General features: G+C 35.4%; 1 protein-coding gene across 1 annotated transcript in view; it reads left to right on the forward strand.

The window, feature by feature from the left end:
- LOC138705576 (uncharacterized) overlaps positions 1-22389 on the forward strand; it is a 181658-nt gene extending 159269 nt beyond the window's left edge. Inside the window, exons 4-6 of the mRNA XM_069834178.1 lie at positions 240-277; positions 16452-16554; positions 22289-22389. Of these exons, the coding sequence (XP_069690279.1) occupies positions 240-277; positions 16452-16554; positions 22289-22389 (242 nt within the window). The remainder of the gene's footprint in view (positions 1-239; positions 278-16451; positions 16555-22288) is intronic.
- The last annotated feature ends 2287 nt before the right edge of the window (positions 22390-24676 follow it).

The raw sequence follows: 24676 nt of genomic DNA on the forward strand, positions 1-24676 counted from the left end.
TGCCTAGTTTCTTATTTATTGCAGAGCATGTAATGTTTCTTTATGGCCATTTAAGTGATTAATGGAGTTCCATACACCCTTGTTGCTCTCCCACAGGTCCGTTTCGCTCCGCAAGTGCCGCGGAGACTCATTTAACGATTTAAATGAGATGAGTTGAGTATCGCGTAATTCTCGTGCAGTTTCTCATAATTGGAGCAATTTATTTGCCTTCTAACGCTGATGTGTTTTTCTCTCGACAGATGGCAGCTCTGCGCGGCATCACGAGGCCAGTTACAGAGTGAGTACCTTCTCTTGCTTGTTTAAGTATCAGTCAGGGCTGTACATAATCCGCTTTGTTTTATACATAATGATTTTGATTTTTTTAGTCTTGCATTTCACTGCATGCGACTTTATTTTAGCTTATACAACATTGCTACGGCCAGTGAAGTCTTAATATTGTTTTCGTATATTTTTCTTAAAATTAAATAACAGATCCATCATAAAAATTGCACATGTCTGTTGAATTGTCTCTCATACAGACTAGAAAATCCGTTAACGAACTCTCATGATTTGTGGAGTTTACATTTCTTGTTGCTTTCTACTTGTTCTAACGTTGTAAGTCAGTCTATACTTTCTTCAGTTAAAATTTGTACGTAATAGACTATAAGAAGTCATTTTCTTTCTGCTTGTGATAAATTCCTTTATACTTTCTTAATTAGAATGTTTATTTTACATAGCTTACTCACTTTTCACTCAATTTAGGTAAATAAGCATACAGCTTCCAATTAAAATCTTGTGTAAAAGTCATTTTATTTGTACTTAACGCTAAATAACTATATAATATAACATTTAAACCTTACATTTCAATTAGAATTTTAAATTTGTATTGAATGCCAGGTACTTTCAGCTTGTCGTAAATTAGTGATTGTTTTTATAATTATTTTTACTTTATATTGGGCGTCACTTCCTCCCTACTTGGTGTAAAATTTTGCTTCATGTAGACGTCACCCAGTCCTGCTTGGTGTAATTCAGTCTATGATCTTGTTTATTTTTGTATCATGTACGGCGATGCTTAAATTCCTCCTATAAATCTGCCATCAATTTTATTATACCAGCCAACACATTTACTGTTTGTGGAAGTTGTGTATAGTGTTCTATCATCCAACGGGGATTCTCTTTAGCCCAGTAATGGCAGTAGTGACGATTTACATTACCGTTTAGACAGATAGTAGCTTCATCGGAGAATATGAATTTTTTTTCACGAAGTTAGGGTTCTGGTTCAGCATGTCATTGAGGGTTTCAGCAAACTGAGTGCGTCTATGAAAGTAATCTTCATTGAGTTCTTGCAGCAGATGTACCCTTCATGGGTGCCATTTTACTGCCTTCATTAAGTTACATATGGATTTTTGGCTGACATCATGGTCAACTTCAAGCTGTCGAGTCGATAAATGTGGGTTTTCTTCTACTGGTAATATAATATCAAGAGCTTTTTTACCATTTGTAATTTGTTTTGGCCTTCCAGTTTCTTTCTGGGTGCATTTCATTAAATAAGACACAAACCTCTTCTTGGATCCTCCTATCACCATAGCCGATCATCATTAGTATTTCAATTCGTTGTCTTTCTGTAAGATTTTCCATGATTAATTACATTCAGGATTATATTGGAATAAAATAACCATTATTTTTCAATTGTTTTATTAGCTTCATTCACTTGTTTCTATTAGCTTTTGTTTGTAATTAAATACTATTCAACATTTCTTAAGTGTTTCATATGTAATTCCACATAGAAAACAAGACTTTCTAATGATTATTGCCAATTTATCATACAAATAATTTATCAGCATATCAATAACAACCTCATAAAATTACTTACAAAAACACTCCCAAAAATAATATACACTTATGAAAAATAAATAAATAAATAATTATTATTTGTAATTGTTTAATCCGAAGCCTTCTCAAATTGATACACTGAAGCATTAAAATTTATCTTTGTTCAGTAGGTACACATATTGTCATAAAAAGAGGTAATTTTTACAAAACAATAGTTAATAAATGGCAAAAAAATTGTACGTATTGAGACCTGAAGAATAAAAAAATGGCGAAATAAGTACATGGTTCCATTTAAAAAACCAGACTCATTGGCACATTCTTTACAAATGAAAAGGATAGTATTTAAAGACATGTTCAAAATATTCCTTCTTTGATATCCTATAAATTCTGTATAAAATAGCTTCTTCATAAAATTAGAAATAAGAAAGTTACAAGCATTGTTCCATACTTCTTACTCACCCTGGATATTCAGTTGCAGAAACAAGAAACTACAGTTAATGTAGGCCTAATTCTTGCCATTGCTAATGAGAGGGGAATGTGCAGACAATTAAATTAAGACTTTAATATTTATTATATAAACTCATTAGTGCATAATAAACTTAAAGTCGAACCACACACTTCTGTTATATGGATCAGTCCACTTCGATAATCTGGGATTCTGAGGTAGTTAGAGACGAACAATATATCTCTGTCAGCTCTTTTGTGGGAACGATTTTCTCTCGGGATCGAAGCGTCTCGGCGTGGAATCTGCTGAGGGAAGATGAATTATGTGTTGAAAGTCCATCAAGGCTCGACGTCATTTTGTGTAACCTTTCCCACATAATACCAAGAGTTTATATGGATTCATTTGTTTGTTACCTGGCGTACGGGCTACGCTTAATGCTAGATAGGCATAAGATCATTTTCCGAGGGATTATCTGACTCTATTCACGATGAAGAGAATATCGAAAAGAGGAAAAAGCGACAAATATGAGTTCTGTTTGCCAATTTGTTGTTGTGATGCATGAGAGATGAACTAATTTGCATGATTTTCAACTACTTACTCTCCTGAGAACATTAATTAACTAGTCTGAACTCATATGCAGAATGCAAATTAACCACTGGCGTTGCTTGGGGATGACGAGCTACATTTCATATACAAGGCTACCTCGGAGATGAGTTCGAATCTCGGTTAAATTAATTACCTGACTGAGGATTTCGTCAGAAGTTTTCGCCAACTGTAAGGAGTATGTTTGGAATTCTCATGGCGAATCCTAGGGTTCTTCTCGCCAAATACCATCTTGCGATCACAAATTATACCTACGTTACAATAACCCAGCAGTAGACAGAGCTTTGGTAAGGAACCTATAAAAATGCAAATTACATTTAACATTCTGCAACAAAGTTTATAGTGATGTCACTGAAAATTGTGCGTTGATCGATGATTTGGTACGAATTTATTGTAAATGCATGTGTTAATAATAAATTTATTGCTAGTATATTTCATTTGTGTAAGAGAATGCGTAACTTAAATTATTTAATGGCGATAGCTACACTGTAAGATAGTGTGGATGTGGTGTATGATCATCCTCTCCTCCTCTGCCTCTTCTTATAGCAGCTGTTATTCGCTAGATGTATGGTACATTGGATGATTGGATGTGCGCAGTGGAAGACTTTTAGAAATAAATAGTGTGAATTTGTATAACAGATATAATTAACAAATAATGGATAAGAATATTACACGAATAATAAATGAAATAACATATAGATATGAAATTAAGTGAATGAAAATATTACAAGTTAATCTGAATAAGCAGTGAACCAATGACTGAATCGTGGAGACTTTAACTACACTAGACGAACATATTTACAACTCATAATACAATCTAATACACTCATTTCTCAATAATCAGTTCCCGGCCTATTAAGCATTTAGTCGTTGAAACATTCTCTCAATATATATATCCAACTAGATATAAAGCTCAACATGAACGCCCAGTCAGTATGCTAACTCATAACACATGCCCCATTCAATTAGAGATAACATAACATTCGATTAACCAAATTCAACGTACACATGAAGTCAGTGTTTGACAAAGAATTTACCCAATACAAACTGTCACACGACTGATCACTATATAAATACCAATTCCACATACTTCTCACATAAACTGTGTAGATAGCACAAATAATAATCTCTGTACCTTACAATCAAACAATGCCCAAGATATATATATATATATATATATATATATATATATATATATATATATATACGATATATAATAAGTAACCGACGATAATTTCAAATACAAATGATCGTTCGAATAGGAACTGAAACTCAATGCACTCGATTCCTGAATACCGGCGTGGAAACCAATGATAACCAAAATGAAGTAGCAAGTACTAGAAAAGATAACGAGGCCCATACTATTCTAGTTCATTACACCGTCTATTACGATGTAAGCCAAGAAATCGTAATCACTACGCTATCACCAAAGCCGTCTTGGAACTTCAATACTACCTCACATATCAAAGTTATATCTCATCACGTAATCCCCCAATACAATACAACCTCACATATCACAATTACATCACTTCACGTAATCCCAATTACTTAACCCAAGACGTATCATCAGCGAGTGATTTCCATACGCGATCGACCACAATATCTCTAACACATACTACCAAAAATAACAATGATATCACAACCCAAATTTGCCTACTCCATTAATAACAAATCTGACACAACTTATTGCCGCACTAAATCCCACGATATATTTCAAACAAGGTTTCATATGGTCCGTAAATTCTCAAGTGAAAATATAATGATACACTATTCTCGAACAATCTAACACGATGAACTTAAGTTACAAGTGTAGAATACAATTCGAGCTCTATTTCCTGAGTGCACGTCGATTAGACTGAATGAAGTTGTCGATACGGGCTCCGGCTCCTGAGTAATGTTGTATGTAACTGGCGTAGCCAAGTAAGCTCGCTTTCCCTCTCTCTTCATCTGACGTAACCAACCGGCCAATAGGATAATTTGGATAAGAAAATGAAGGAAATCGTAGCGCTATCTATAACATATCGTCTGAGGGCACTCTGTCGGGCAAAGTGACGTACTAAATGGAGAACTACGATGTCGAGTACGGCTCAATAGGTAATAGTTTTATTACGCCACCTGATAAGTTTTTTTTCCTATAACTTAAGGTCATTTCATACAAATCTAATCGTCGCCGTTTAGAGACAACCCCAAATTGGTTAAGGTGACTGTAAACTGTGAACTTAGAAACAGTACGACTTGCAACAATTCACGGCTTCTAGTTAACGGCTGCTCTTCCAGTTTGGTGGATATAGCCTCATTCTCTGGAGTAAGAGATGTTTCTCAGTGAGGTTTAAGGGGTTAGGTACAGCTTACAGCAGTAAAATTTTGGAAATATTCAACTTTTGTTTCGTCCATTACTGTATCTTGTACAATAATGAAAATTAGTGTGTGTAAAACACTGTCCTTCTGCTATAAGAAAAAATATTTTTACGATTAAAAAAAAATTATTTACATTTTTTTTTCAAAATTCAGTTCACTGTGCTGTGATGATGCGTTTCCCACATAATTAAAAAACTATCCAACATTCTGTGATGAAATGTTTTGTGTATATGTATGCAAGTCATATCTACAATATGATGCAAGATCACTTGTCTACCTTTGATTGATTGACTGATAAAAAATAAATTCATTTAGAAAAGGGTCAAATATCAGTATTTTCTACTACAAAAAAATAAACAAAAATATTCTTTATTAAGGAATGTAGTTGAAAGAGCATGATATTGTAGAATGAGTTTAAGCAATAAAATAAAAGAGAGAGAACATGAAAAAGTTAACAAGTTTTTAGTTATCAGAGAAATGTTTCATCACTGCAACTGCCAGCATTTTGAATTTAAAAAATATATATATTTATATTTTTTTAAATCGTAAAAAGATTTTTTCATATAGCAGAAGGACAGTGTTTTATACATACCAATTTTTATTCTTGTACAAGATACAGTAATGGAGGAAAAAAAATGTTGAATATTTCCAAACATTTTACTGTTGTAAGCTACACCTAACTCCTTAACTTGAAGGCTTAGATTGCCATAATTTAAATACTTAAAGCAATTGGATGCTGTCCTACTACTGACCACCCTCTACCTTTAACTTCATATATTTCTTCAGCTGCTGGTTTTTTAGTCATACTTCAAAAAACGCCGAAGCATTGGAATTGCGATTGTGTAGTCGCACGTATCCGACCAGAAATTAGATATAATATGCACTATATATCACACATAGGTACTTAGTTTGCTTCTTGAAATATGTTTCAGAGTAATACCAGCAACAGATATAAACAAATCGACCATTTCCTAGCAACTCAAAGACGAATGAGTAGAACATTAGCACAGTCTCGTGTATATATATATATATATATATATATATATATATATATATATATATATATATATATATATATATATAGGCACGCAGTTTGAGTTGTTGGGGTACTAGGAACAATAAACTGTGCCGGTACTATTTCGCATTGTTTGTGTTGAGGCGATAGTAGCGATCCTAGTGGTTAGCAACTGTCTATGGATGCATATTCCCTACGTATATTATACTAGACTGTGACATTAGCCTGCAAGGAACGACTTTTGAGACAATCTTCTTATGTAAATTCTGAATCCCTAGTCTTTTCCGTTTCTATAGTGGTAAGGTCTTTGATATGTGAAAGTCATTTCACCACATAAGTCGTTTCTAATCGATAAACATAATTTTCGCGAAGAAAAACATCATACTGACTCATTTACTTAGTCACATAGTACAACACAAAGAATAAACAGATGTCCTTAGTATGATGCTTATTTTATTGCTCAGAGAATTACAATAATTTATGAACTGTATCCTTAATTAAATTCATAGGAATAATTTCTTACGAATTCGGTATTTATTTTTCATGTGTAGGTAACCGTCTGGATTTATAACCTTACATTGAGTGCTAATGTTTTAGTTGAAAATTAAAGTTAGATATTTGTATTAACCTTTAACTTCATATCTTATATCTGCAAAAAATAATTTTAGAAAATATAATTAATATTAATAGTAAGTAATCATTAATATAAGTAAACGTGCCATATTTTGGAAAATCTTTGAGCCGTTTCCAAAACAAAACAGAAGAAATAAAAGAACAATTTAATATCTCAGGCTTTTTGCTTCATGCCATTACTATAAAAACGCATGTTTTCATTCAAATACGCACTGATCTATACGAACATTTGAAATTGACAGCAGTGTAATGAAACATTTAATCAGTGCTTACTATAATAAAATGCACGTAATAAGACGTGTTTTAATATTACGTTGCATTTTAAATTAGTTTGTTTTTATTTTACTTTATTCCCATAGTCTGACTGAGTCACTTCGAGGCATTTTTATAAACTCAACATTGTGCGTCTTACCGAATGCTAGGACTAAATTTCGCGTGTCTGAAAATCAATGAGAGATAAGTAGGGAATATTCCTTTAATACGAGTTAATTATTTTTTTCCATAACGTCGTCGCCAGAATGGTGTTCGAAGAACAATGTTAAATGATAATAGGCCTGTATACATTTAAAACACAAGGCATGTCATGTCTTAATATCAAAATAGCCCATATTCTTGTAGCATGATTGCGAGCAATTTGTTGCATTCGTGTTTGTATTGGAAGCTATATATTTATTGCAGGCGTCACGCTAGACAATCATTCACAACTTGTATACGCTAGGTGAACAGATCGTTTGTACTTCATGTAACTGAGACACTGTGATATATAGTAGCGGCAGAATACTGATGTAGCTGTGTATGTATTAATGCAGTTGTTCTGAACTCGTGGTCCGTAATCCAGCGCAGGTAAGCTAGAAATTACTAGACTACTTTTCTTTATCTGTTAACTTTAATATTTTTTTACTTGGTTATTTAACGGCGCCCTATCAACTACTAGGTTATTTAACGTCGATGGGGGTGGTAATAGCGAAATGAGGCAGAAGATTCTCTATAGATTACCTGACATTCGCATTACGGTTGGGTAAAACTTCGGAGAAAACCCAATCAGGTAATCAGCTCAAGTGGGGATCGAACCCACGCCCGAGCTCAACTGCGGATCGGCAGGCAAGCGCCTTAGCCGACAGAGCTACGCCGGTGGCCTTACTTTCATGTTAAAGAAAGTATTTTGTAGTTGAAGGAAGTAATTTCTAGATGTCCGCAGAAATTAATATTTCCACATCTTAAATATATATACAGAACGATAAAAAAAGTATCCAATATCTTAGGAGGTGCTAGTATGCATCAAAACAAGAAAATAATGTGTAATAAACATGGGTCTTACAACGCATACTTTCTGAGATCTGAACACGTGTTCATAGGAGGTGTTCAGTGTAATGTCCGTTCATGGCAATGCATTCCTCTGCCCTTCGGCGTAAGGAATCACGCACTCTTTGAAATTTGTTTTAATACGTTAATAATAAAGTGCTGATAACGATCCCCAGTTAATCTCTGTGGTAGCACGTATGGCCTTATTAATCTATCACCAAGAACGCCTGTCCATAAGTTGATTGAGAATCGATGCTTATGACTTGTTTCTTCAATTGCATTGGGGATTTTCATCAGCCTACACATGATGATTACGAAAATTCACAACACTATCTCTGCTGAACCCCGCTCATATCCGCAACCAAACTTTTGTTTTCAGTATTCCTTCCGACGTATCATTATTCCATGCCAGGATGTCAACTACGGTATGATTATCTGGTAGTCTGCTGTATTGTAGGGTAGTTATGCGAAGGCTTTGGAATAATATTGCTCTAAATTTTCAACGCAATATATATATATATATATATATATATATATATGAAAGCATGGGGCTCTACCTCAGTGCCCCCCCCCCCAAGCGCCTTCATGGCATGTTACGAAGATACCTTTACTTTTTTATATATAGTATTTGCAATTTTAAAAATATGATAGTGCAAAAAAAATTGTACGATACACGTTCGTGAAGTGCATTAAAAATAATGTAAATTTATTCGATATTTAAAAAGCATATTCCAACCTTGTATCGTAATACACTAATATCGGATGGTCCGATTCCACGAACAAATAATTACCTGTGAATTGCTTTAGAACTCTTCCTAATTTTCTTTTTCTTGTCGATCAAGTAAAATTGTGTGGAGGTTATGTGTATTCACTCACTCACTCACTCACTCACTCACTCACTCACTCACTCACTCACTCACTCACTCACTCACGTAATATGTTGTTTTCCATGTCTGTGATTTAATTGTTACTACGCTAGTATATCGGGTTCCATTCTCTGGTAGATCATGATAGGTTTTATGGTGAAAATAGCAGACATTGCAAAGTGCATTTTTCAGGGTATTTCCGTTTCCCTCTATCATTTCACCAACACTCTCTACTTCCCCTATTTTAGTCTATCATTTGCAGCAGTAAAAATTGGCTGGATTGAAGTCTTGGGATTATTATGGGTTTCCCTTGCTCTTACAGAAAGAGCTTGTAGCTTATTGTTATTAGGTAGTCGTCTGAAGATGGGATCTGGCTTTGTCAGGACTGAGGTAGGATATCCCATCTGTCGGCATCGGATTTATGATTGCTTGTATAGGCCGCACAGTAAGTAAATATAAGGCTAAGTGTAAGGATTCGTCCCTTGTCCGGCCCTGGAAAACCCAAGTCAAGCCAAAATTATGTCGCATTCATGTTTTAAATTTACTGATTTTGTTGAAAATGAGTGTGATTTCTATTTTGTATAGCTTCCTTGAATGTACTAAAATTTCCATTACGTAATTTATTCTACATAAATGTTTTTCGTTGTGGTCAATAATAGATTATCTACACATTTATCATTAGAACTAATATTCTTACTACATTAAGAGAGACAAATCTTGGAAACTAGGCTAAGTAAATTCTGTGATGAAATTCCTTAATGGGCCACAATGTAACATACGACGCCTGCAACATCGAATGCATGCAACACGCAGTAGTCATGTGTCGGTTAAGTTGCCACATCAACACGGCGCGTCATTCGTACTTTTATCCTTCATTCATGCATGAAACTCGGAAAGATTATAGACATGAGACAGGCGATGATGCGAGATTGGACACAAAGAATACAGACAGTAGAACGGTCCTTTTGTGCAAAAAGGAGTTAAGAAAAAGATGTTTATATATGAGGGGAGCATGGCAATGGCAGACTTGATAATAAAGGGATGAGGTATCAAGGAAGAGAGATGTTGAGAGGTTGCCGAGGCTTTGTGTGGATATCTTCATTGTCATGGTGAAGATGCAGCCAGCATCTTCAGGAAATTTAGCGACTTCAATTTTGAGGGTTTCTGTGCTTAGGAATAGAGATGAAGAAAAGGCTAGTGGAACCAAGAAATCCTGATCTAAACCAATGTTGACCGGGTTCATTCCTATGTATTTGGGTTCAAGTTCATTTTATGCCCTCTCGAAATAAAGTTGCATCGTGGATCAAGGAGAGGGAATATAAATAGGGATTGTGACAGCCGCATGAAGGAGGCTGAAAGGCAGATCGCGAGGTGGTATAATATTTACTGTTAGCTTTCATTCCCGGAGTCAACTATTCTGAATTAAACTCTTAATTTTTCTTTACCCCTCTCAAACGTTTTGACAGATAATATAGGAGATCAGTACGGGTTCTTTGTCAGTCTTTTATGTTCGGCAGATTATACAGGGTGACCGGGTAGAAGGCATACATAATAGCAGCGAGAATTGTACATTATAATTTTGTAACGTAAAACATAATCGATAGGAAGACTCTCCGAGATTTGTTGGAGAGATTTGTTCTGTCACAATTGCACGGTCGGAATGAGGACATATGATATATTAGTCGATTCTTTGTCAGTCAAGATGTAGACGCAACAGCGTAAAGTGCAGTGAGTGCAGATTTTCATCACTATTTGCGAATCATCTCAGTGCCAAAATCAGCCCTTTTGTGGCAATCGTCTGTTTTAAGATGATGAAGTTGGAGTTTGTAAGCATGCAGACGTAGACGCTTGTGATGGATGTCAACTGTTGAACGGGGAAATTGTAACTCTGTATTAGGCTGTCCAATAAAATTGACTTATCTGGGCTTCTAGCGAATAACTGACGTACATGATGCATAGTCTCTTCGGCCACATGCATTTTAGGATGTGTTCTTGTTTTTAAAATCATGCTTCCTGTCCTCATTCCGTTTCTACGGCAGATGACGCAACAATGCTTTTGAAAGTGTGACACAAATCTCCGAGAGATTTTCTAATGGTTGCGCTTTACGTTACAAAATTGTAATGCTTTCCTTTTTTTAAAATTATGGTTTATTTAACGACGCTCGCAACTGCAGAGGTTATCAGCGTCGCCGGTGTGCCGGAATTTTGTCCCGTAGGAGTTCCTTTACATGCTAGTAGATCTAGTGACATGAGCCTGTCGCATTAAAACACACTTAAATGCCATCGACCTGGGCCGGGATCGAACCCGTAACCTCGAGCACAGAGGGCCAACGCTATACTGACTACGCTAATGAGGCCGACTTGTAATGTGTAATTCTCGCATTGTAAGCTGTTATTTATGTATATCTTTTTCCAGGCCACTCTGTGTATTATAGGTTAGCCAAAAAGTTGTAAAAGATAAAAAGATGTGTAATAAAAGATTTAGGAGGAAATTCAGAATTTGAGAATGCTTAGTTTTTCAAATATTTTATAAAATTATCGTACATTTTATTAAAATATGTTGTTTTTTCTAGTGTAATGAGAAAGTTAGAGTAATTTTCATTGGACACGATATTCATTAATGTAACTAAGCTAAGTTAATCTATAATTATTCTTATATGTAGTTGTATACGAAAATAATATTCAACATCGTCATTGTCATCATCATATCATTATCATAATCGATATAACAATTATGACTGACACCTTCTCAGTATTTTTTTCATTTCTAAAAAAATGTTTCACACATTTTCTTCTGTTCTTCAAATGATATTACGCCTGTTGGATTGTAATTCCCAATGTAATCGCATGTCTGTCAACCAATATCCTCAAAACATGACCCTTTCACTTACTTGTACTTTGATAATCTCTTTTGCGCGGCAGATATTGAGTTTCATTCGGTATCATATAGGATGTTCATTTCTTGCTAACCGGTAGAGTTGGACCCGTAATCCCTGGCTGAGCTGGGAATGGGTTCGTATCTCTCTTGGACTGATTAGCTCTGATTCAATAATTTTTTCTGAGATGTTTTGCAACTATAAGACGAATATCAGAGATTATCTCATGGCCAAATAGCCTACCACCAATTTCAGCTCGAAGTTGACTGTGTCAATATTCATTTATATTATTCTGCAATACCTTCTATTCTCAAAATTCCGGATAGATCATTTGATACTAGCTTGAAAGAGTTCTGATTTTTTAATTAGTTATTTCACGACTCTATATTAACTACCATGTTATTTAGCGTCGATGGAATTCGTAATAATGAGATTATATTTGGCGAGATGAGACGAACGGATTACCTCACATTCGTCTTGAAGTTGACGAAAACCTCGGAAAAAATCAGACAATCAACCCAAAGTGATGATCGAATTTACACCTAAGTGCAGCCACGAATTAAGAAGGAAAACGCGCTATCGCCTGAGCTGCACTAGTAGTCCGGGATCCGGGTTCCGGTTTCTGATTCAATCCTAGTGGTAGTGAAAAGTTTCTCGTTGTCGAACTTCTCAGGACGGCGCCGACTTCTACTCAGCTCTCTCTGTTTGAGTACCAGGTCGGGTAAATAGGCAGTAGGAGTGTTGTGCTGACTATACCATCTCATTCTAGTGCCGAGTCATGAAAATACGGAGTCCTGCCTTCATGCCCACTATATGCCTTCACGGCATCTAAATGAGGAAGCGTTTAACATCTCAACATTATAGACTAATAGTTGTCGTTTGTAACCTCTCTAATTATATTTAATTTGATATTTCATTTTTCAATTCTATAGTGTTCACAGTTGGCCAAGCAATATTTGTTAATTCAGAAGATGATTTACAGAAGACAACATTTAAATTATACAGTAGTGCAAAAAATATTATTTTAAATTTCTGTAGATAAAACAAAAGTATGGGCTTTATAGGCACCTCACATATTATAAGAAAAAAAAAATGTAATAGAAGGAAGAAATAGTTGAACCTGTCTGTACTTTTAATTATTTACGATGCAAAGTATCGTTAAGTAGAAAGTAAATTAAATAAATGTAGGTAATTAATAGGAAATATCTAACGAACATTATTTAAAAAATGTATGACTTGAACTAATTTTGTAATTTTATAAAGCTATAGTTAACATTATGGATCTGAAATGTCGACACTTACTGTGAAACAAATTCAACAGTGACGAACTCATTTAAATACTTAGGAATAACGCTTTTCAGATAACGGGGACCATATTCAGGATACATGCGAAAGAGAAAGTCACAATGGCCATAAGAGCCATAAACGACATAAACCATATACAGCAAATCTCACTCGAAACTGCAATGAAACTCTTCGGAGCAAAATTCGTCCCAATTCTGACGTATGGTATACATCTAATATGGCAAAATCTAAAGAAGAAAGACCTGAAAGAGTGGGGAAAAAGTAAAGGCAACGTACCTTAAAAGAGTAATAGGAGTGTCGAAATATACCCCATCCAGATACTTACATTTAAATATATTTATTTTAACATTATTTCCGTTCTCGTTCTCGTTTCCGTTCCCGGTTTATTGTGAACCAGCCTTCAGTGTCGCAGTTTCAGAAGTGACTCCTGATCTACTGGCTCGTGTGTGACAAGATAATAACTTTAGGTTGATGTCCGTCATCACAAACGGTAGTTACTTCGAACCAAAATAACTGCGTGGTAGAAACTTGATATGTTTTGCTTTAAAATGACACCTTAACCATTTCCGTAAGATGTGGATAAATTTCTACAAGCTAATAAAGTTGTAAAGTCCTTTTTCATACACGGTGTACATAAGTAAATTGAAGACGTGAAGTAAATAAGTATCTAAGTGTGATTTTCGTGAAAATTGTGTTCTTACTGGAATAACAATTTATGTATCTAATCCTACAATATATGTAAATAAAAGTACAGATTTGTTCCTTTTAGGCGTTGATGGATGGCGGGACGTGTATGTGCTAATAGGTTCCACGTATATTATGTCTCATTCTCCTCGAAAATTTGAAATTTATACTTATATATTCATTTTCTACAAGTCTTTAATTATTAACCTATTAAAAAACGAAATATTGACAAACTTACGAAATGATGGAGAAAACAACTTTGAAATGAAACAAATATTGGTGAAAACGGAACAGGCCAGAAGACTTCTTCTGTGTGATGATGATGATGATGATGATGATGATCTGCTGATGCTGTTGCTGATTATGATTTCCATATGGATGGAAGATTATATTTCAGAAACGTTTTCTTTATAAAATTCATACTCCTAGTGATTTTCTAATTGTGCTATAGAAATATGTGAAACTACTCATATTCTCTTCTATATATGTATTTATGTACTGTAAGAGTTCATAATCTATATTTATTGGTTTGAATTAAGTTACTTACTGTATTTAGTGAACTGTCCTCGTAAATTTTATGTTATATGGCTAAGACCACACCGTACACGAGCCTGGCTTTTACGGTAGTGGCTAGAAGCATTTTTGTTTCATAATTTTAATTTGCATTCGCTAGCTAGTTAAATAAATAAAAAATAAATTAAATAAATGTATTTACAAAATGGAGATCACTTCTATTACTTGGACACACTTCACGATTTTTGCTCAAATTTCTTGGGCCTCTCTAAAAGTGGTCAATTTTGTCCTGTTTGAGATTTATGACATTCAAGAACTTTCAAATAAAATTCATTAGACGTATGTATATTTATGTCTTGACACTAGTGTCACTAAATATGTCTGTGAGTTTAGTGGCGAGCTGTTCTACTGCAGATTGAGTGTTTGCGATTATGATCGCTTTCTCGCTACCTTGTTGTTTGGATATGCAGGGGGGGGGGAGTTTTCCAGCTATACTGAATGGTCTCCACCGCCTATTACAACGTACGTGAGAATACAAAAGCATCCCATCAAGAGGGATTTCATCCTGTATCCAGGCAACACGTGGTGCAGCTGCAGAGTCAATACCTCTTTTCCACTGTTCTGATGACGTCATGAGAATTTTGGACGTTCGAGAGGATCGCAATCCCGTTAGTTGCTTCAGTTGCTGAGCCAACAGCGTATCCATCTCGCTCGTACACTCCGTGAAGTGCACAACTTCAGGTTCTAGCTATTTAGTATTACGTCCGGGTTTGGACCTATGTGATGTAATTCGCAACAGACTTCGTAATGCTTCTGAAAATAACGATAAAATTTAGCATTTATTCGCTGTTTCCAAATACAGCCAAACAAAACTGCTTATAATACTTCATATTTATATGACGTTACTATACCTGGTAAGGTTTAACTTGTCTCAGTAGCAATAAAACAAAGTCCCTTCAAATGAGGGTGGAGATTATAGGAGGGTTGTAAATTTTCAGTATTCCTTTCAAAACCTTGTTATTGTACAGGCTACCGGAACTCAGTTTCTTGAAAGACAAGCTCAGTAACGGAACTATACAGTAAGAAGAGAGAAATTTTGTTACTTTATTTTGCGCTACAGAATGTATCAACTAGTCCCTTCCGCCACTGGCATCGCTTCACTCCCCCCATCGCAATAACAACACAGACGAGGTAAGACATATCTTCTTTCTCTCTCTTTTTACAGTGAGACAAGATTCATCACACAGACTCTACAAACCGTTTGTACCGGTATATAGGCCTACGAACGTTAATGAAATACCAATATAATATGGATAATAATCTTCTAAAGTGATTGAAGCACGTGTACTTGTCATTTAATCAGTGACAAAGTATAGTAATTACTCTTATATGTCAAGGTAACATTTCTGAACCACTGTTCGTTATTCGCTTAGGCCTTTAATGGGGCTGACTGCGGCGACGTATACATTACCTGATATTCTGTTGTATTGTTACATGGTGACTGCATATATTAACCTTCAATCAGGCTGTAGGCGTATTCTTCAGATCCCGCTTTGTGGTGTGGTTATATAGAAGAATTAAAAATCACGCATATACACATCCATGTTTGTAATAAAGAACTGCATAATTTTTCCTCATCGCAAGAATTTGCTCAGTGGCATTACAGTAGTACCTCTATTATCCGTGGTAATGAAGGGGGTGGACTGGACAGTTAATCGAAAAAATCGTGTAATCCATACCATAAAGTATTTTCATAAATTAAATGTATAGGTAAAGTTGCCTAATTCCGTGATACTCCTAATCCCGTGATACAGTTTTTTTTTAAATTGAATGTCATTCGAAGCTTTGCCGTTCGTCCATAGCGCCAGACATCTTTCTCGAAAAAGTCCATATTTCGCCTACTTTTGAGACATCGGTGAACTTCCTAGCAGGATACTCAATCCCGGGACATTTAGTTAAAAAACGTATCACGGAATTAGGTAACTTTATCCTATTACAGTTTTGTAATTCCCTCTATGGTTTTGTATTTAACATGCTAGGTAGTGGACCAGAAGTTCACTAATTTAAGACTGGTTGTCAATGATGGGTTTACAAGTGCCAAGGAAATTCCTTGTGATGTTTGTTCGCGGAAAGATAGGAATAGTAGGTCTCATGTTGTAGATTTACATACTTTATACACTTTATCCTTGTTTTTCCTTTAATCGCGCACAGTTTTAACGCCAATCTCTTATTCTGATGTGAAATGGGCCGCGGTTTCTCTTTTTCCAAAACTCTCAATTATTTGCAGTTTTATTTCGATGATTAGCAAAACACTTCTGACACCGGTGGAAAATACTCGTATTTTGCGTTTAAAATACATATAAAGTACGGACACTTGAACAGTAGGACAAGGACTGAATGCTGCACGGGTTTGCTATGGGGTAAACATTGGTAATTTCGTGGCAGTGGTTATTTCGTGATACTTTTTCTTTGCTCTTTTGTGAACTAACCAATGGTGTTACGAGATCCAAATTTCCGCCAAGGGATTGCATATGTTGTCCAGTTTCCAGAAACACACAGCTAAGCTTTGTGCGACTATTGTAGTTGCTTCAGTGAGCTTTTATGTTTTGAGAGAGCAAGTTTGCGTCGACTTCTCAGGCATACAAATTTTGTGGATGTTTGTAATTACATTACAGGCTTATTACTAAAGGTAAGCATATGATATTTGGTACAAATATTTATTGTATCTTCGTGAAATTTTAGGAAATATTTTTGGAATTTTAGATACATCTGTAGTCGCCATATAGGCTTAGCTTTACTGATAGAAATCTTAGCTGTTTGAGGCGAAATTTTGTTGAGCATTAAGTGTTACAATTTTTAAAATAGTATAAAATGTATTACAATAGGAATTTTAGAAATCTGAAGACAAGATGTGATAACAAAAAAGAAAACGGAGACGCAATGAGTTCAGTGTAGCTTCTGTTTGATTTGTTATCATGCTAAGTGTCAATGATAAGTGCTAGATGACTTACTTGCAAGAATTGTGACAGAAGATGGAACATGGCTCCACCATTTTGGACCGGAGACAGAGGCAGACAATGGAGTGGCATCATGCAAATTCACCAAAGAAATAAAAATTCAAAAGTACACCTTCGGCAGGAAACGTTATGCCTACTGTGTTTTTCGATTCGGAAGGACTCTTGCTTGTGGACATCATGCCACAAGAAACCACCATTAATTCTAACGGGTATGTTGCAACTCTCAAGAAACTTCAAGTTCGACTGAGTCGTGTTCGACGACATCGGGAGAAGCAGGATGTTCTGCTATTGCACGACAACGCACAGCCTTATGTCAGTCACAAGACCACAGACCAGATCAGAAAATTCGGATAGACAACACTGAAACATCCGCCTTACAGTCCTGAATTGGCACCGTGCGATTACCATCTCTTTGGTGAACTGAAGGAGGTTAGAAGATGACTCCCTTGTGCACGCTGCTAAAGAGTGGCTCAAACGTGTTGGTCCAGACTTTTACCGTGCTGGTCTACAGGTCCTCGTTCCTAGGTTACGTAAGGCAGTTGAAAGGGACAGGGATTATGTGGAAAAGTGACATTTTGTTCCTTAAGGATGCATCTACATTCTGTGAAAATAGCAAAGCTGTAGGATAAAAATATAATTTTTAAACAAACGTTATGCATTACTTTGGGAGTTACCCTAGTAATATAGGCTATAGTAAAGTCCGTAATAAAAGTGTTCACCCTTTCAGGGCAAAGAAGATCCCTTTCCAATTTCAATTTTTACTTTGATTTCATTCTTATTATGTGTTGATATGTATTTCTATGTTTTCTTGCTATGAATATTAGACGGAATTACTATGTTTGAAGTCTTGTAACAATAAATGAGAATTTCATTTGACTTTAATGAATTTTTTCACAATTCTTCTACCTCTCACGAAATTATCAATGCAATATCACAAAATTACCAAGGTTATCACGAAATAACCAAACTTTCAGCTTAAGTTGTAAAAGTGGTTTTTGACACATATTTAAGAACGTATCCAATCTTTTATGTCTTCAGATTTGTACAGCAAGTTATCATCTTTTAGATGATAAAATCGGAATAAGGATATATTTACACATTTGCATTTTAAATTAGTTTTCATGAAATTATCACGAAATTACCAATGTTTACCCTAAATTGTGCGAAAGTTCTCGGAACTGTTTCTTTTAAGACAGATAGTGATTATTTTACAATTTGAGAGAAACACCTTCAAGTAACTGTTCTTATTCCCGGTAGTAGTACTACGTGAAGGTAAAGACTTATAATAATACACTCTAGAAAAAATAAGTAATATAAGGTATAGTACTACATTTTTTTTCCGCAGGAAAGAAAGAAAAGAGCGAGAGAAAGACAGTTGGATAATCCGCCGATCGGTTAATAGGGAGATGGATAATCGGGGTTCTACTGTATTTTCTTTTTTATCCGTTTAACCTCCTTTCTGGATCTTCCAAGCAAGTGCCCGTAGAGGAGGGATAATTCTTTCAATCAAACCTATGAAACATATGGATAATGAAGGAATTCCCTGATGAGAGATCAGCTCGACGCAGGGACACCTCCTAAAGACACACGAACACATAATATGTAGAAAACGGGGTAGGTGGAAATAAATCCCAATCAAGCACTCGGCATCCAAACTGAGATTGGCCGGTCTCGGGACTTAAACCTGTGCCGTCTCGACCACCCCGCTTGGTGCAGTGGCATTATAAGTTGTTATATCGTTAAATCAGAGTTTGTAATTTTCAATAAAGTTTGTTTTCTTCCTATTACTTTATAAAGCTTTCTTACAACAATCCGAAACTAGTCATTAAGTACTTATTTGTAATTCCTATTTGGCCCTCAGCCTTTATCAATATACAGGGTGGGTTAAAAGTCGCTTTCTCCAAACACTTCCTTACATTTAATCCATTCAGTTTACATTTGACTAAACATTTCTATACAGATTTTGTTCAAAATGGAGGCCCTGTTTTTCGATACACAATTCACAACGTTTGGACACTGATTTACAGATGTCAGAATATAACTCACAATTTTCATCAATCTTCACTAATAACTGTTCGATCATCTGTCGCAACTGATGCACATCAGGAAACCTTGTCTCAAAGTTTGCTATCACCAATGCTTTGTTCTTTACTATTCTTCCACCAACGTTGTAGCACAGAAACACGTTGTTCTGTGGTTAATTTGCGATACATTGCAAGAAACTAGCAGTTATTGCATATAGACGCAATCCAACAAAATAAAACAAAACAACAGCAACAAAACATGACAATGGAAAAACAGTTGATGTACGAACATGGTTGTCAATCCACCACTTATTACACCCGCTATTCGTTTATTGAAGTTATTACATCTGTATATGTGTACAAGTATGAAACCTAAGAACAAATAATGGGGAAAGTGACTTTTGACGCACCTTGTATAACCTATAAGTACCGGTAAAATACCGATGCCAGACAATTTTACAGCTACCAATAGAGGTATTTAATCATAACAGTCGTATAAAGGTAAATGTATATGAGAAATCGATGTTATGCCCAATTCTAAATTATTTCAGTAGGTACTCCATATTTGGTTCGCAAGAGGCCCCAGCTGTTAGTAACTGACTACTTCTCATTGATGGCATCGAGATTCTTTGAGACTTGTCATAGACTGACGAGTGAGTGAAGTAAACTCTCTTAGGAAGCTAAGCCTAAATACTGCAAATGCATAATTTCTGTGTGATAGAAGGTCATGGGCCTACATATGTGTAGTTCGCAAGAAGTTGAAGTTTCATGACAATATTAGAAAGAGTTGAAGCTGTCGGAATCCTCATCAGCTGGCTTAATGAAAAACTGAGCTCCGATAAAATTAACTGCCCTCTATTATAGTCACAAGAACTTTGTGAAATAGACATAAATTTTGTGTGACAGAAAATGTTAAGCAACGAAGCACCCAAAATACCAGGAGCTTTATCTGAAACACACATTCGAGAAATGAAGAAGAAATTGACAGAGAATTTAAGGAAATTTCAATGATTGTGTGAAACGTCTATACTCAAATTAAAGTAATAAAATACCATAATACATTATGTACTTTCTTTAACAAGTAGTCTTTTTTACTTTATATTTTTACATATTCATAACCCACTTATCTAGAGTGACCAGATTCACATCGATAAGAAAGAGGACACAAATCTTCAAAAAGGAGGACATTATTCGAAAAAAGAGGACAGAAAATATGTACTTAGATTTAGACTTAGGTCTATATTATACTTTAAATTACTGTACGTCAGAATCTATTTTATTACAAAATATTTACAATACACATTTAGGCTTATATTCTACTTAAAAGTAAGGTAATATATATTTTATTACAAAATAATTAGCTTCTTCCTTCTATTCCTCCCTATTAAGAGCCTTGCCCTCCCAGTTCCTTTCTCCAATCAGTTTAACGTCTTGGCAGATATTGTTCTCGCATCTCAATTTAGGTCTGGTTTTGTTTTAAAAATACTTCCTGCAATTCTGTCATTATTCATTCGTATTATGTGTCCTGCCCATTCGAGTCTATTAAGTTTAATGAACTTAATTATATCTTATCCTTTGTACAATATAAAAAGGTATTAGAAACAAAATAATAATTTTCACGTTGATGTAAATTATGCCCTGCTTTCGTGACCTTCAAGGTAAAATGTACCATGTGACGGGATAACGTAGGGAATACAAGTAGGCTAAAGTGAAAATGATCATGAATAATTTCGAGGGAAAAATTGTTCCGGGGCCGGGTATCTAACCTGGGACCTTTGGTTAAACGTACCAACGCTGTACCAACTGAGCTACCCGGGAACTCTACCAGACACTGATCTAATTTTCTCTTCTATATCCACAGACCTCAAAGTGGGCTGACAACCGTCAAGCAACCAACATTGAGTGCACACTAACTCTGTGTGACTTAAATTGTGGTTTTCTGTTAACGAACAGTGACGTGTATTATGCGAATCAAGCTTTCAGGTAAAGTTGATTTGCATGAAAATTATCAGGATTATTTTTAATCTGTTTTTAACGACGCTGTATCAACTGTTAGGTTATGTGACGTTAGTGGAATTGGTGATAGAAAATTGTTTATGTGACATAAAACTGTGGTTTCACCATTCTATTACCTGACATTTTCCGTACAGTAAGAGAAAATCTCGGAAAAACCCAACCCAGATGAAATCCAAACCTACGTCTGAGCGTTTATTGGTAACACGAATCCAACCCATTACCCCTGAGGTATGTCAGTGGCTACATTATTATTATTATTATTATTATTATTATTATTATTATTATTATTAATATTATTATTATTAATATTATTTATTATTATTATTCATTATTATTATTATTATTATTATTATTATTATTAATATTTTATGAGTGAGACAGTATTTATATGTTGCCAACGATTCTTACGTAATTACCTTTAATCCCTGAAGCTATAGTGCTAATTTAGGTAATTTAAATCCTCCTCTACACTTCACGTGTTTTGGATTCGAGGAATGAGGAACTTCACTAAGTTAATCTGTTGTAACGATCCAACGTGATTCAGTTTCGGACTGAAATTAATGAAACGCTATAAAACACTTGAAAAGGAGTTGGCTGGACATGCAACGGTATGCAGTGATAAACACGCCCTTCATGAGTTCGGGATAACAAACCTATTTTGGTAAATCTAACTTCGCAGAAAAAAGAAGAGATTTTATCACAAATTCTGCAGCAGATGGCAGCACGTACTTGAAGATTTGAGTGACAGTCGCTTTCCATCTCGCGTGACTTTTTTTCTTTCTAAACTTCTTTCTCTACTTGTTATCTTGTAATTTGCAGAGTTTGATGGAGAAGGGAAATGTTTTGTTGTTATGTTGGTAGTGATCACGCTACTGAGGATGTTCCTGGCACGCGAGCCTCGCGTGACTGACCCACTCTGACCTATAGGCACACAGACACATACACACTAATTTCCCCCCTTCCCTTAGACTTCGAAATTAACCCAGACTGTTCCGCTTGTAGTAAGCAAACTTTCGAGCTTTTGTCGCGAATTTGTCGACTAAGTACGTCAAAATAAACACAGATTCTGTCAACGTTTGTATGACTAGAAAGTAACTAGGTTATGGCCAACGAAGTTTATGGAAGTTACTCTCGCTAAGTAGGGACGAAAGATACGTAGTCTTTGTTAATGTTTCAAGTATCGTGACGAGACGTATGATTACAAATTAAATGAGACTTTCTCCCATTGTATGGCGGAATACTGTATTTAACACGTTGGTACTTCCACAGTTTACTCAATAGGACCTACCTGGAAAAAATATGATTCATGGTTATTGTAAATATACACGGACCTTTTGAAAAATTCGTGGACTAGCCTCAATTATAATTGAAAACTAAGGGCCGTATTCATAGAAATTCTTAGCGCGGGCTTTCGGTGGATGATCAGCGAACTAACGTTTTTCGTATTCATAAACCAGTGTTAGCGATATGATATGATATGAATCCTGCTTACCACGCTCGTAGCGCTGGCTAGCGAAATGTCTATGAATAGCACCCTAAAACATTAAAATGTTGAGATAGTACGTGTATTTACATTCTTACTGTTATACTGTTCTGTCCTTCGATTGAGCATATATTTATGGAGCGCAAATTTTGCATTATTGAATTCTGTGTTGTGATTGGAAAAAGTTCAGAAACTGTTTGTCTCTTTATTTACGCTTACGGTTAATATTCACTGAAAGAATCTGCGGGGGAAATACTGTAACGATAGCAAAACAGTTGTCGAGGATGAGTCTCGTAACAGTAGGCCTAACTTATGAGTAGTAACAGATAAGAATATGAAGAGAAAAGAAGCGAGAGAGAGAGAGAGAGAGAGAGAGAGAGAGAGGGAACGAGCGTAAGAGTTACTGTTTTAATATGTAAAATTGTTACTACGAGAACTTTGTCCTACAGAGCGTAAGAGGAAAGGACTCGTCGTGTTGAAATACTTAAAATCCGCCATTTGCATGAATCATATTTACAAATAACCAAAAATCTCTCAACAGCAATATCACATAATGAAAATTGGATGAACAATTTGAATCATGAATTGAGAAACAAGTCTACAGTATGAACATATTCGCGTATTCCTCCGTGTAAAAGAATTGACCTTAGTATTGCTTAGGAATAATATATATAGGGTATATACTGTATATATATAATTTATTTATTTGTTTGTTTGCTTCTTGCTTGCTTAGTTGTTTGGTTGTTTTGCTTGCTTGGTTGCTTGTTTGTTTGTATTGGGAGAGTTAAGGCCATAGGACCTTCTCTTACACAAAATACACAAGAAGTAAAATTCAACAAAAAAAGTCATGAGGCTTCAATAGCCTATCACTGATGGTTTCGTGAGTGATAAGAAAACAAGAGATAAATATATTCTCCTTAAATATCATAAACTGCATAAAAATAGGTGCAAATACTTTGGGAAACTTCATGTTGACTCCTGACTAAGGAGAATGCCCTTAGAAGATTAAAATACATCGTCTATAAAGAAGTCCACTGAACTGGCGACAATGGCAGTAACAGACGCATTGACATAATCGCTATTAGTGGATCCCTGTCTCAAGAGTATGATCGTTGTCCCCACTAGCAGGTTTGAAACCATATAAAGGACAGCCTGAAGACGTACGAGAGGAGAAACGAGCAATCTACGTTCCAACCATCCCGTGTTATAAAGATAAATACCAACTTCACTATATCAGTGTCACGGGATTGATGTTTGGTGCAAGAGGAACAATACCTAACTTCTATTCTCAATTCTGCAAGACCATAGGGCTGCACAAATCTTTTCTAAATGCACTGGGCCGCCTCATAATTAAAGAGTCAGTCAAACTCTTACGAAACCACCTATATGGACTCTAATTCAGTGTATTGAAAAAACTGACGCACGATTATCATTTTTCTTTTTCTTGTTAGCTTTCATTGTTTCTTTATTTGTTTGTAACTTTTATTATTCTGTTAACTGCCATTATTTGTTTTTGTTTGTTTTTATGTTTGTTTGTTTGTCAATTTTCCTACTCTGTTAACTTCCATTGTTTGTTTGTTTGTTTGTTTGTTTGTTTGTTTATTTTTCATTTTTCTTACTCTGTCATCTTTCATTGTCTATTTGTTCTTTTTTTGTTTCGTATGCTTTGTCTAACGGCAGCATCTAATTTGAGAAAGCTATGGTAAATAAATCAAACATATTTA

This window comes from Periplaneta americana, chromosome 9, assembly GCF_040183065.1.
Source record: "Periplaneta americana isolate PAMFEO1 chromosome 9, P.americana_PAMFEO1_priV1, whole genome shotgun sequence".
Lineage (NCBI taxonomy): Eukaryota > Metazoa > Arthropoda > Insecta > Blattodea > Blattidae > Periplaneta > Periplaneta americana.